The sequence below is a fragment of the Garra rufa genome, chromosome 6 (assembly GCF_049309525.1).
Source record: "Garra rufa chromosome 6, GarRuf1.0, whole genome shotgun sequence".
Taxonomy (NCBI): domain Eukaryota; kingdom Metazoa; phylum Chordata; class Actinopteri; order Cypriniformes; family Cyprinidae; genus Garra; species Garra rufa.
Window position 1 is genome coordinate 37,239,171 of NC_133366.1, and position 15,804 is coordinate 37,254,974.

Genomic DNA, 15,804 nt, shown 5'->3' on the forward strand with positions numbered 1-15,804 from the left:
TGGACCACAAAACCAGTCATAAGGTTAAATTTGACAAAACTGAGATTTATACATCATATGAAAGCTCAATAAATAAGCTTTCTATTGATGTATGGTTTGTTAGGATAGGACAATATTTGGCTGAGATACATCTATTTGAAATCAGAAATCTGAGGATGCAAAAAAATCAAAAAGACTGAGAAAATCACCTTTAAAGTTGTCCAAATTGGGTTCTTAACAATGCATATTACAAATCAAAAATTACATTTTGATATGTTCACAGTTGGAATTTTACAAAAAATCTTCATGGAACATGAACTTTACTTAATTTCCTAATGATTTTTGGCATAAAAGAAAAATAAAAAATTTTGACCCATGCAATGTATTTTTGGCTATTGCTACAAATATACCCCAGCGACTTAAGACTGGTTTTGTGGTCCAGGGTCACATATGATCTGTTTTATATTAGGCAAAATATGTGACCCTGGACCACAAAACCAGTCTTAAGTCGCTGGGGTATATTTGTAGCAATAGCCAAAAATACATTGTATGGGTCAAAATGATTGATTTTTCTTTTATGTCAAAAATTATTAGGAAATTAAGTAAAGATCATGTTCCATGAAGATATTTTGTAAAATTCCTACTGTAAACCTATCAAAATTTAATTTTTGATTAGTAATATGCATTGCTAAGAACTTAATTTGGACAACTTTAAAGGTGATTTTCTCAGTATTTTGATTTTTTGCACCCTTAGATTTCAGATTTTCAAATAGATGTATCTCGGCCAAATATTGTCCTATCCTAACAAACCACACGTCAATAGAAAGCTTATTTGTTGAGCTTTCATATCATGTATATATCTCAGTTTTGTAAAATTTAACCTTATGACTGGTTTTGTGGTCCAGGGTCACATATATGTTTGGGCCATGGCCCACTAGAGAGGCCAGGGTAAAGAAGAACTTGTTATGTTAGGGGCCTCCAGCTAGGCCATTGTGGGGAAGAACATATGTTTCAAATTATAATGGTAAATCCAAGGACCCCCAATAACTCAGTTTGACATGTTTGTGTGAGAAGGCAGGTATAAGAACCCTTCCTCGACCAAGCTGAACTAGTTCTCTATGGATGGCTTGGCTTGGTTGTTTCGGCAGCAGAGTCTGGTTTTCTATGGAGAAGTCTATTCTTTCTGCTATCAAAACCCGAGACTCAAGAATGTTTCTTCAACTGAAGAAGTGGGAAATCACAACAGACCACATCTACCATGAAACAAATGCAATTCTTTGATTTCAATATAATGTTGAATTGCTTTGTGTTGTGAATATAGTGATCACAAACTTCCTAGATTGTTGAACTTTGTATTTGATTTGCGTGTCTGCAGGAGTTTGAAGCCTGGGTGAAGGATACAAATGAACAAGGTTTCGTAGTGGTGTCATTTGGTGCAGGAGTGAAGTATCTGTCAGAAGACATTGCTCGAAAACTTGCAGGAGCCTTGAGCCGTCTTCCCCAGAGAGTCATCTGGAGGTACTGCCATTCATTTTTTTTCTTTCATGTGATCAGAGAACCATTGTGCCAACAGATCAAATCACCTGCGTGTCCTTCCATTATAGTTTTTCTTTTTATCATTTAGTATCCATTGGCAACTGACCTGTGGTGGCAGGTCACTGATAAGTTTGTGGCTACAACTAACTATTTTGTTTTCCATTTCCAAACCAGTAAAGCCTCATTCAAAATTATCTGGTGGTTTCGTTAGACTTTCCAATGGTTTCTAAATGCAAAACTTTATGAATTCATTTTGGACTAAAGCATTGTCCAGATTCACTTGTTGTGTTGTCAGTAAGTATGATAAATCTATGTGTTTTTGTTTTAAATCCCAATACATCTTCCTCCTTTGTTGGCAGTGGGATATTTAATCCCTCCACAGGTCATGATCCACTTAAAATCTAAAAAGGACAATAAAAGAAAATTAGACAATTGTTCTGATCATAATTTCTTTTTTTAGATTGTTGGAAGAGTTTAATTTTTTTTTTTCTGTAATACAAATTTAAAGGGACAGTTCATCCAAAGATGTCATTAATTGCTCACCCACATGTTATTTCAAACCTGTTAGACCTTTGTTCATCTTCGGGAAACAAATGAAGATATTTTTGATTAAATCTTTCTGATCCTGCATAGACAGCAATGCAACTACCACGTTTAAGGCCCAGAAAAGATAGGACATTGATAAAATCATCCATGTGACATCAGTGGTTCAACCTGAATTTTATGAAACTATGAGAATACTTTGTGTTTAAAGAGAACAAAAACATTGAAAGCTCTCGGATTTCATCAAAATCTTAATTTGTGTTCAGAAGATGAACGAAGGTCTTACAGGTTTGGAATGATATGGGTGAGTAATTAATGACAGAATTTTCATTTTTGGGTGAACTATCCCTTTAATACAATAGGCTTAGAGACAATTACTCTCTAAAATGGTTTACAAATAGCTTTTGAAACCCCCAACTTAATTTTTATAGGAATTCTATAGGGGTCATTCACCCAAAACGGTCAATTCTGTCATTATTTACTTTACTCTCATGTTATAAAACTCTTTGAATTTATTTTTTGGAACACAAAGACAGAAATTGTAAAGAATTGTTCTTTTACCATATAATTACAATGACTGGAACTAACTTGTGTGGTATATTCCAAGTCACCTGAAGCCATATTATAGCTTTGTGTGGGGAATAGACGAAAATTTAAATATGGAACCACTAATGATAATCATGGTAATTTTGCAAAAAGCCTCAGTCCCCATAAGGGATTAATTGTATGGAATGGAGCAACCACACTGGAAGAAATACTAACCCACATGAGGGTTAGTAAAAAACATATTATATATATATATGTGACCCTGGACCACAAAACCAGTCATAAGGTTAAATTTGACAAAACTGAGATTTATACATCACATGAAAGCTCAATAAATAAGCTTTCTATTGATGTATGGTTTGTTAGGATCGGACAATATTTGACTGAGATACATCTATTTGAAATCAGAAATCTGAGGATGCAAAAAAATCAAAAAGACTGAGAAAATCACCTTTAAATTTGTCCAAATTAGGTTCTTAACAATGCATATTACAAATCAAAAATTACATTTTGATATGTTTACAGTAGGAATTTTACAAAAAATCTTCATGGAACATGAACTTTACTTAATTTCTCAATGATTTTTGGCATAAAAGAAAAATCAAAAATTTTGACCCATGCAATGTATTTTTGGCTATTGCTACAAACAAACCCCAGCGACTTAAGACTGGTTTTGTGGTCCAGGGTCACAATTATATTTTGTCATATTTAATGGAATTATTTATTTACTTTAAATATATATAAAATTGTCTTTTATATGAAGCAGAATCTATCAAATAATTTTGTATTTTAAATGTGATACACTTTTGAGTTAGCCCAGCTCAAAAAATATGTCACAAGTGCATGTACATTTTAAATTTCCCATTGGATTAATTTTGTTTCTTTATGTCTACAATCATAATTCTTTCTTCTTTGTCTTTTCCTAAGTGAACCTGCACGCTTATAAATAGCAACACCTGTTGTTGTCATAGGCAGTCATATTGTCATGACTCCTGTAGTCATGCCATATAATCTCAGTTGCGTTCTTGCATTCATGCAAATGTGCCATGGCAAGACTTTACTAATGAGGATACTGTTGGGAGTGGAAATGCCCAGGGAACACACACACATACACGCACACACATATATAAATATACTGTACAGATAGACATATACACTCCAGTGAACTGCAACAATATACCACTCTTGTTACGTATTCAGACATGAAGTCATGAACATATGGCCTCAACTCTTTCCCTCTCACACTGTGCATAGATTATAGTAATGGTAATTAGAGTCACTGACTGCTGTCAGGTTTCTTAGTAACTGTAGAATGTTTGTCATTAGGTTTGGCACATACTGGCCTTTAAGCTCTGTGTGTTTGCTCTTTACTAAGTCTCAAGCCAGACTTCAAGACAAAGGCTTCATATGATCTCAAGTACTCTTGTTGTATTAGTTTAATTAGTTATTTAGCAGATGTCCAAAAGCAAATATGAAATCACATGCTAAAGTAACAATTCTTATTATTATCAATTATCAATGTTAAAGGAATAGTATAGTTTTTCACCCAAAAATTAAAAATTTGTCATCATTTACTCACCCTCATGTCATTCTAAACTTTTATTTTCTTGAGTTTCTTTCTTACAGTTTAAGTCAAAAGTTTACATACACCTTGCAGAATCTGCAAAATGTCTATTATTTTACCAAATCAAATAGTTGTTCATAAGTCCCTTGTTTGTTAAACTGTCCGATGTTCTTCAGAAAAAAATCCTTCAGGTCCCACAAATTCTGTGGTTTTTCAGCATTTTTGTGTTTTGGAACCCTTTCCAACAATGACTGTATGATTTTGAGATCCATCTTTTCACACTGAGGACAACTAAGGGACTCATATGCAACTATTACGGAAGGTTCAAACGCTCACTGATGCTCCAGAAGGAAAAACGATGCATTGTAAACTTTTGAAGATGAACAGAATGAAGATGTGTAAATTTTTCTTATTTTGCCATAATATTCTTTTATTTAGTTCTGCCTTCAGAAGCTACAGAAGATGCATGTTTCTCCGAAGACAAAATAATTTAAATTTACCCTGATTTACTGCATTGTGTTTCCTTCTCGAGTATCAGTGAGCGTTTGAACCTTCTGTAATTGTTGCATATAAGTCCCTCAGTTGCAACAATTACAGAAGGTTCAAACGCTCACTGATGCTCCAGAAGGAAAAACGATGCATTGTAAACTTTTGAAGATGAACAGAATGAAGATGTGTAAATTTTTCTTATTTTGCCATAATATTCTTTTATTTAGTTCTGCCTTCAGAAGCTACAGAAGATGCATGTTTCTCCGAAGACAAAATAATTTAAATTTACCCTGATTTACTGCATTGTGTTTCCTTCTCGAGTATCAGTGAGCGTTTGAACCTTCTGTAATTGTTGCATATAAGTCCCTCAGTTGCCTTTAGTGTGAAAAGATGGATCTTATAATCATAGAGTCATTGTTGGAAAGGGTTAAAATACACAAATGCTGAAAAAACACAGAATTTGTGTCACTTGAAGGATTTTTCTGAAGAAAAGTGGGCAGTTTAACTGTTCAGGATAAACAAGGGACTCATAAGCAACTATCACTAAACAAAAAAATATAAAATAACAGTATGTAGAATCAAGTGAATGTAAACCTTTGAATGGGGTCATTTGTATAAATTCAACTATTCTTTTCTCTTCTTTTATGTGACATATCTTATTCAGGTCAGTACTACATAAAAAAATAACATGCATTTTGTATGATCCCTCTTAATTTGGTAAAGCAATTAATATTTTGCAGATTCTGCAAGGTGTATGTAAACTTTTGACTTCAACTGTATGTGGAACATAAAATAAAATATTATGAAGACCTCAACAGTTTTTGGTCTCCATTGACTTTCATAGTAGGGAAAGAAATATTATGGAAGCCAATAGGGACCATGAACTGTTTAATTACCAGCATTCTTCAAAATATCTTTTTTGTGTTCAGCATAAGAAAGAAACTCATACAGGTTTAGAACGACATGAGGGTGAATAAATGATGACACAAATTTCATTTTTGCGTTTCCTTTAAAAGGAATAGTTGTGCTGATTAATTTTTTTCAATTTTAGTGGAAACTTTCATGATTTTTTTTTCCAGAATTCTTTAATGAATAGAAAGTTCCAAAAACAGCATTTGTTTAAAATATAAATCTTTTGTGTGGTGTGTGTTCTTGGTGTTTTTGTATTGATTTATCAGTGCAGGTTCTGAAGACAAATTGTTTGTCCTCATAATCTGACAATAATGCTCTTTTCTGCATATGTGACCCTGGACCACAAAACCAGTCATAAGGTTGAATTTGACAAAACTGAGATTTATACATCACATGAAAGCTCAATAAATAAGCTTTCTATTGATGTATGGTTTGTTAGGATAGGACAATATTTGGCCGAGATACATCTATTTGAAATCAGAAATCTGAGGATGCAAAAAAATCAAAAAGACTGAGAAAATCACCTTTAAAGTTGTTCAAATTAGGTTCTTAACAATGCATATTACAAATCAAAAATTACATTTTGATATGTTTACAGTAGGAATTTTACAAAAAATATTCATGGAACATGAACTTTACTCAATTTCTTAATGATTTTTGGCATAAAAGAAAAATCAAAAATTTTGACCCATACAATGTATTTTTGGCTATTGCTACAAACAAACCCCAGCGACTTAAGACTGGTTTTGTGGTCCAGGGTCACATATGTGGTCAGCAATGCTAACCAATAGCATTTTACAGCTGTTACTGCTTTTTACTGTTGTAGGTAAAGCAGCTTTTCTATAATGTTGCCAGTAGTTACCACAGTAATTTACTACAACATCCAGGTCCCATCCGACATTGCTTTTGCTCTTTGAATATTCTGTTTCATTTCAAAATCCATCACTTTACATAGTCAAATGGGTTGTGAATACAGTTTCGTGTTGCCTTCAGTGCCTTTCTCAAAAGTACAATGGTTGTAGCTCTTCATGTTTCATCAAACTTCATGTAATGTTTATATATAGTATAACTATCATGTTTACATGTAATATATGGTATGCATTACTGCAAAAAAGTAAAAAAAAAAAAAATATATATATATATCTCTTTGGAGCCATGCTTTACAAGGTAGAAGGATCTGGTTTCGTTTTGGTGCTGGCTCATTGTATTTCATCTTTTTATTTGCCTTCTGAATGTAAGCGTTGGTATTTATCTAATCTATGCATGCAAAATATTTGGTCTCTGTCTCTCTCATACTCTGTCTCTAATGTGCTTTTTCCTTTCCAAAGTATACCACACTCCCCTGATCTCACTCATATCTATGACACTTTGAATAACTAACAAATTCTTCATTCTTGTCAGCTGATGGTTGTCTCATCCACAATGTTTGAAGAGCTTGTAGAATGGGATGCCTGTATCTCAATGAGTTCAATCTCTCTGCAGGTTCTCTGGAGTTCCTCCCTCCAATCTGGGCAACAATACTAAACTAGTGGACTGGATGCCACAGAACGACCTGTTGGGTAAGTATCATCCTATCGCTTACTAAATACCACTGAGAATTCTTATAGAATTTTTCTTTTTCTTTTTATAAAAAGACCTACTATATATTTTTACTGGGAAACCGATTAACTTGATTTTTTTTTTCCAGTGTGCGTGAGGGAGAGAGAACTCATCCTCCTCATTGCTCTTTTCAGCACTTCTTAGGATAATGTCTCTGTTGTACTAGAGGACACAAAGCCTGTGCATGTTTGTTTGTGTGAATGAGTTTCTGTTTCATTGTGCACCATGGGCTTGAGGTCACAGAGGGCCTTTCTGTCTCCATCATTCTTTCTTTTCTCTCTTTCTCTCACTGTCTTTTTGCTGTCTGCCACACTTCCTGTTCTCTGATGAGCTAGTCGATGCATTCTGTGCTGTGATCTCAAATTAGTTTGAATTGCTCATCCAACCAAAGATAACGACAAGAAATGAAGACTGATACACAAAGTCAGTAGACAGGATGGGCCTGAGGCATTTCTTCTCTGAGGACTCTAAGCTGTTTAAAACAAACACTTACTTGTTTAAAATTCAGCTGGATTGAACATCAAAATCAGTTGCCCACGGTCGACACAATAAAAAACAGTTTAATCAGAGTGCAAAATGAAATTGCACACATTGTATGCAACTTTATGCATAAAATGAAAATATCCTGCCTCATGTCAGTACCTGTACACTGTACACACCCCACCCTATCCGTGAGAAACCTCTGACAAATTTACAAAAACATATGCAAATGTCTTTGATTTTCCTATGTGTTTTTAAATGTATTTTTAAAGAGATATAAGGGTACTAGATGAGCTAATGTACAACTAGTGACTCTGAAAGGTCAATAAAACTCTTTGTTCACTGTGACACATCCAGAGGAAGAAGTTGTACATGCATGTACAGGGAGGGACGAGTGTAAAGGCCAAGAGTGGCTCATGTTCACACAGGAGCATCTGAATGAAGAACTGCTACTATTAGATCAGTCTTGTTAACTTTTATTTTTAGTAGAATTATAACGCTTTTATAAGGCACTTATCACTATTGTCTGAACACAAAATCCCCAGTATTAATCTTTGGTGACTCATCTCACCTCCATTTGCTTATTAATGAGAGGTGTGTCTTTATTTTTCTAAACAATCAAAGCAGCTGATGATAAACTGAAGGAGGCACCCAAGTCTAGGAGCAAGATTATCATAGGAGTGGACACATTTTGAGCCAGTAACCACTTAGAACACAATAGCAACGTATAAAAACATTCAGAACAACTACATATAATTGTTAAAGGGAACCCAGGGTATTAAGACTTGTATGGCTTAATATAACATAAATGACTATGGGGCGCGCCATTATTTTTAATGACGTGAAATGGTTGCACTCGGTGTGGTGCTGGAGATACCTGTTGCTATTTTTACCACACGACAGCTCAGAATACACAACTTGGAAAAAATAATACTGATACAATGCCACATTGAGTGGCTTTTTGGTTGTAATTTTTAGTCGAAGGACAACAAGAGAAGCGATGTAAGTCTTCACTGCTTTCCTAGTGATAAGAACCGGAGAAAAGAATCGGAAGATGCTTGTGGGTAAATAAAACTTCCTGAAGACCTGCGTCTTTGTTCTCTCCACTTAAGCCCTGACGCTTTTTAGGCTTTTAGTAGACCACAGCTACAGATGGCAGAGACAAGAAACACTAGATGCCATCCTTTCAGGATGTAAACATGCCAACACTTGTCATAATGCGGCAGCCACCGAAGGAGTTTCTCAGTGCGGATTTCACTCAACATCCGGAGATGTTTAGACTCCTTGTGGTGAAAAATTGATAGTATGGCATTTGGTTTAAGACTATGCTTATATCCATTGCTCCCTGTAAGCTCTTTCAGTAGCAGTGGTCTACTAAAAGCCTCAAAGGCATCAGGGCTTAAGTGAAAAGAACAAAGAGGCGAATCTTTAGGAAGTTTTATTCGTCCACAGGGATCTTTCCATTCTTTTCTCCTCTTCTTATCACTAGGAAAGCAGTTAAGACCTACATCGCTTCTCTTGTTGCTTTTGGACTGTAAATTACAACTGAAATCAGTTTTTTATTTTCTGAGTTGTGTTGCAGTAAAAAAAAACAAGAGGAAGCTTTAGGAGCTCACTGAGTGCAATTATTTGATGTAATCGAAGTAATGGCACCTGCATAGTCTAAAATACATAATTATTTTACATTTTATTTTACATACCAAATGTATGTTATTTTTTATTTGGTACTGACCTGAATAAGATATTTCACATAGAAGATATTTACATATAGTCCACAAGAGAAAATAATAGTTACATTTATGACCCCATTTTTTTGTGATTAGTTGTTCATGAGTACCTTGTTTGTCCTAAACAGTTAAACTGCCTGCTGTTCTTCAGAAAAATCCTTCACGTCCCACAAATCCTTTGGTTTTTCAGCATTTTTTTTAACCCTTTTCAACAATGATTGTATGATTTTGAGATCCATCTTTTCACACTAAGGACAACTGAGGGACTCATATACAACTATTACAGAAGGTTCAAACACTCACTAAAGCTCCAGAAGGAAAAATTATGGGTTTTCTACTACATATTTCAGTAAGAGACATCTTTAATGTTATATTAAGCCATGCAAGTCTTAATACCCAGGGTTCCCTTTAAAGGAACCAGTTGTTAATGTTAGTAAAGAGGAGCCATCCAGGCCATCCTTACAGTAACCCTGTTATTACAACAGTCTCACTCAAAATACCACAGTTAAATGATTATTACTGTGGGGAAACTATGGTAAATGTTCAGCGGCTCATGGTATTTGTTAGTAAATTGCACATTTTTCAATAATGGTTGTCTTTACTTCTTACACTGTATCTGTTGTTCACTCACAGGCCATGCAAACACACGGGCCTTCTTGAGCCACGGGGGCTTGAACAGCATCTATGAGGCCATGTATCATGGTGTTCCTGTGGTGGGTGTTCCACTGTTTGGAGATCATTATGACACAATGACGCGAGTTCAGGCTAAAGGCATGGGCATAATGCTTGAGTGGAAAAGGATGAGTGAAGAAGACCTTTATACCGCCATGGTTAATATCATTACAGACAAAAGGTAATTCAGATGTGTATAAAATGCCTGTATAAAATGAATAAAAGTGCATTGATAAGCACATACACACACACACACACACACACACACACACACACGCACACACGCACGCACACGCACACAAACACACACACACTCACACACACACACACACACACTATCTGAAGTCATTGTAAATGTCTATTAAAAACAGGTAATACAAATTCAAACCCTCACACACAGAGCTGGGTTAATCTTTAATGACTGGAATTGGGGTTACTCAAGTTTAATGATAAACAAGACCTGTTGAAAACCCTGCAATGGTGTCAATATTTGCAGACCCTTAGTGTTTTAACAAATCCAGGGAGCTAAAGAGCAATGTAGCCTAAAAAGGTTTCATTCTACACTCTCAGAAATAAAGGTACAAAAGCTGTCACTGGGGCACTACCTTTTTAAAAGGTACTTGTTTGTACCTAAATAGTCTATTTTGGTACCTTAAAGGTACATATTAGTACTTAAAGTGTACATATTTGAACCTAATACTGTAGGTACAAAAGTGTACCTTTTGAAAAGGTACTGCCCCAGTGACTGCGTTTGTACCTTTATTTCTGAGAGTGTACAGGCTGAATTTTAGAGATTTACCAGTATTTAAGTGCCCCTATTATGCCACTTTAAGGTTTCTTATATTGTTTTGGGAGTCTACAATAGGTTTACATGCATGCAAGGTTAAACAATGCTTTTGTTTTCTCAAAATATGCATTTGATATCACTTCGTTTTCCTCTGATTCTCAAACGATTTGTTCAAAGCAGTTCAAAGATTCAATCTTTCTAAACCCTTCCTTTCTGTAAGCCTACTTTGCTCTGATTGGTCAGATGGTTCAGTCTGTGTCAGAAACAATACACTCATTGTCATAATTCCATATTTTGAATGCTCAATAGAAAACAAAAAACATATATTATTTGTCATACCTACAGGTGATTCAGTGGAGCCAGCTGGTTTGGAGCAAGCATTTTGTGAATGTTAAACTCCCTGAGATGAGAGAAGCAGTCAAATGATGTGTTTAAAAGTGGGTCAAATTATTTGTGGGCCAGATAATGTGCAACATAGACACTGCGCATTATGTGTTACACCATGACATTTAGCTGTCACGCAAGTAGGATTCAAAATACTATTTCCTGTAGAGATTAGAGAAAGCAAAAAGCTCACGCTCTGACTTTAACTTAGCAGCTGGGTTTCATTGGAGACATGCTCTACCCAGCGACTGGGCAGAAAAAAATAACTCAATATTTAATAACATATTAAAAATGACCCAACAACTTAGTTACAGAAAAACCACCTAGCACCTGAGTAAAAATACTAAAAATAAACCAATAAAATGACCCAACAAGCTGAACTCAGCAAAGTAACCTAGCATTTTTTGGAGTGAAGAAAAACTACCCAGCACCTAGATAAAAATATTAAAAACAGCCCAATGAAATGACCCAGCAGGCTAAACCCAGCATTTTTAGAGTGCAGGCTGTTCAGAGTCGCTTCTTTCTTTTGGTAGACAATAACTTTATGTATTGAACACTTTCGACTTTACAACTGTGCAGATCATTTACATTCACATACAGCTACATCACACACTGCATGAAAGGCAATATTTGAAATGGCATAATTAGGGCATTTTAAAGTTCAGTTCACCCCTAAATTACCATTCTGTCATCCTTTACCTACCCTCATGTTGTTCCAAACCTGTATGACTTTCTTCTTGCGTAGAACGAGTAGAAAGAGATATTTAGCAGAATGTCTAAGCTGGTTTTTTTTTTTCCCCATACAGTGGTGGATCGTAGATATAGGCCCATTAACATTCACTCTAAAAAATTGTGAATTATAAACAAATCCAGCGAATGGGTTGTTTTGACCAAACTGTTGGGTTAAATGTTTAACCCAACCTTCTGGGTTGTTTTATTTAACTCAACTGTTGTTTAAAAATGACTATATGATTAAAAATCAGACACATAATTACTTGAGGCATCAGCAATAATAAAAAACTGAACATTTTTTAAATTATTTAATTATTATTTATTCAAGTGACTAATAAATGTTCACCTTCAAATGATTATTGCTGATGCCTCTAGTAATTATGTGTCTGATTTTTAATTTACAACCTATTTTGGGTTCATTTTTAGCCAGAAATATAGTTATTTTTAAGCAATAGCTAAGTTAAATAAAACTACCCAGAAGATTGGGTTAAACATTTAACCCAACCGCTGGGTTGTATTTAAGAGTGAACGTTAATGGGCTTCAATCCACCATCCACCATTGTATAAAAAAAGGCAGCTTGGCTATTCTGCTAAATATCTCTTTTTCTGTTCTACGCAAGAAGAAAGACATTCAGGTTTGGAACAACATGAGGGTAGGAAAAGCATGACAGAATGTTAATTTTGGGATGAAATGAACTTCAATACTACTAAATCCCTAAAATTCAGCCTGTATAATAAAACCTTTTTAACCAAGCATTTTTTAGAGTGATATATTACATTATTTCAATCATTTTTCCCCCAAATTATTAGTAATATTAATATTAGCTAATTATTTGGATTTACATTCACAAAAGTAAGAAAAGCTGGTCTATCTTTAAGGTTGGTTCATGAAACTATGGTACAGTGCCATCTTGTGGCCTTTATATCAAGATCAACATCCTGTTGGTGATATACGCATGCTGTCTCAAATGTTCTGAAACCTCTCCATCTCTGTTTCTGTTAAGGTACCGTGAGCGAGCACAGCTGCTGTCTCAGATTCATAAAGATCAGCCAGGTCATCCAGTGAGTCGGGCAGTTTATTGGATAGGCTATTTACTCCGTCACCGCGGTGCCGATCACCTCCGCTCTGCAGTCTATGAGATCCCCACCTACCAGTACTTCTTATTGGACGTGGCTGTGGTGATAGGAGTGTGCCTGCTTCTACTCGGCTACTTGCTATACCGAATAGGCAAGTACATCCAATCACGACTGGGGCGCGGTTCATCTCCAGCAGACAAGGTGAACGGACACTGTCATAATGGAATTCCTAATGGCAAGCACAAAAAAAATGGCCATGTTAAAAGTATGGAGAAGAAACTAAAGTAAAGCACTAGGAGAAATCAACACTAACGCTTCACTAAAGAGAGGAATTAACTACTCTTCACTCAAAGCAGGGCCTATCCAGGAAATAAATACATGGGTCAATAAAGAAACAAACCAACCATTATAACAAGCTGTAAGTGGGAAGCCAAAGTAAGGAAGGAAGAAACCAGAAAACATAAACGGAAAGCTCCCGAGGACCTTTTTTCCCCCTGGTGAATGGAGTTAATGTTCAGTTGCGGTCCTGAATGTTGAGTTTATCCTTGTGGAAAAAGTTCCGAAATTAATGTTTTTAACAAGAAGCTATCGTGCTATGGGGCATCAGGTTTTACTACATCCAAATACAACAGAGATCTATATCTATTTATATAAATTTCATACTTTTTTGTGCACACAGCACAGTTGTGCACTGAATTTAATTTATGTTCTATATTTATGTTTCACGCACTCCGTCCCTACTTTGTTGTCATTTCTTCAGGAATATTAACTCCCGGACGTTAGTAGTGCTAGCAAGCTAGCATACTTGCTAGTGTTTATGTTGCCAGCCTTGCCTTAATCTTTTAACATGCTTTTCCTTTTCGCATTCCTTGTAGACACAAGTCTGCATTAGCTAATGCTAGAGATTTTGTTGGGAATAGTTAAACTTGAATAATTTTGAAATGCTAAGAGCCAGTATACTAGTATACTAACAGTCTCAGAGCATCTTTGTCGCGTTTCCGTGTTGTTTCGGATAAGGTGGAACATCCCTTCACACAATCCTCATGTTGGCAGATATGCTAATGATTACCCATACTATTATGTTGCTTCGTGGATGTTTAGGTTTTGAAATTTGAAGTTAAATTCTTCCTCATCTTTACTCGATGCTTTATTTTATTAAGCAAATCATGCTTAGGAGAAACATTTTTTTTAATGGGGGGAGGGGGGTATACAGTAGTTTTTATGTGTGAGTGCCTGTGTGTCTCGAAATGTCCCAAACAAACTATTTTTATTAGAACGTGTATCAGATGAGTGTTGCTGACATGTTCCCACAAATCAGTAGGCCTAGAGTGACCTGGAAGAATTTGGTACTGTAATAAACATTTCCCATGGTGCTCTACTGGTTCTTTTAACCTTCAGCCATTTCATCAGTGGAAGGTGATATTTTGGTTAACATGTCAATCTAACATTTAGTTGTGTAACTTTTCACCAGCTGGCAATAAACAGAACTTCTGTCAATTATTTGTGCGTTAAAGTGCATTCTCAGCCTCAGAGGTTTTATTTGAAGAAATGCCACTGGACAACCTGTTATAAAATCACATGCTGGTTTTACAACTCAATGTCAGACTGAACTGTTGCCAGCAATACTCTCTCAGTGTGATTGTTTTAAATGTACCACAACAATACTGTTCATATTTCCCAGATCACCTTAACCCTAAATGACTTAAATGAAGATTTACTGACGTAACGATTTGAAGCTGTTTTTACCACGAGGTTTAAAGCATTTCTTCAGCCAAGCACTGTTTTAGAATGTCCATACTTGAAAATACACTGGCTGCAATATGGCTGCAAATGCATCAGAGCTATGACTGGTGAAACAGTGAGGCACACTCACACACTTTGAACATTATAATAGTTTTTTTCTAGTTGTTTGTTTTGTATGATTTTCAGTATTAATAGTAGATGGTTAACAACAGGGGAAAAAGCTGCAGATGGGCTCTAACCTTTAAGGCTGTGTGTGTGAGTGGTTATAGACTGCGATTTCTTATATGTGAAACGTGTATGCGTGTACATTCGAATGGGATTGCTTGAGCCTACTTGTGTCCAGCTTTGGCTTTATATACTGATAATTTAAAACCAATGCTCCAGTTCACTTACAGTACATTTGTCTCTCATAGTCTGTTTCCTGATAAAGTCCTTAGAAGTAGTTGATAAAGGCTGCTTGAAGGAGTTTAGTCTTATTTTTTTAGTTTTCTTTTTCATAATGATTTAATGTGTGTCTGTGTTATGTAAATAAAAAGACAAACAAAAATACTAATGGTAAATAAACATTAAATATTTTGTTTGCTTACACTTGTCGTCTGATTAATCTCTCTTCATTGCATTGTAAGAAATAAGAACCTAGCTATAGTCTTCAAAGTAAAGCTTCTTTATTGGCATCAGTTGTTCTATGAAGCACCTTGAACATCCATGGAAAAGGTTCTTTGTAGTCTAAATTAAATTAAAATGTTCTTCAAAATGGTTCTTTTTAGTAACTGTCTTTTTAGTAAACCAAAAATGCTTCTTTTATGGCATCACTGCAAAAACACCCTTTTGCAACCTTTATTTTTTAGAGTGTGTAACACTAAAGGAAATTCAGTGAGTTAGTCTGAAAGTTACAGAGCACATGCGTGGCGTCTCACTTGTGTTCTCAAGTTACACTGTCCCGAAGTGGTTCGTCTCATTTTTTTCCCATGACCTCATTGATAACCCTTATTCTGAAAAATGTGCATTTGGTGCTATCAGTTTCATAGGGTTTG

General features: G+C 35.4%; 1 protein-coding gene across 1 annotated transcript in view; it reads left to right on the top strand.

Moving 5' to 3' along the window:
- Positions 1–15,356, top strand: part of ugt8 (UDP glycosyltransferase 8) — a 32,773-nt gene extending 17,417 nt beyond the window's left edge. The window contains exons 3-6 of the mRNA XM_073842979.1: positions 1,355–1,497; positions 7,052–7,128; positions 10,009–10,228; positions 12,955–15,356. Coding sequence (XP_073699080.1) covers positions 1,355–1,497; positions 7,052–7,128; positions 10,009–10,228; positions 12,955–13,315 — 801 coding nt within the window. The 3' untranslated portion in view covers positions 13,316–15,356. The remainder of the gene's footprint in view (positions 1–1,354; positions 1,498–7,051; positions 7,129–10,008; positions 10,229–12,954) is intronic.
- Positions 15,357–15,804: the final 448 nt, after the last annotated feature.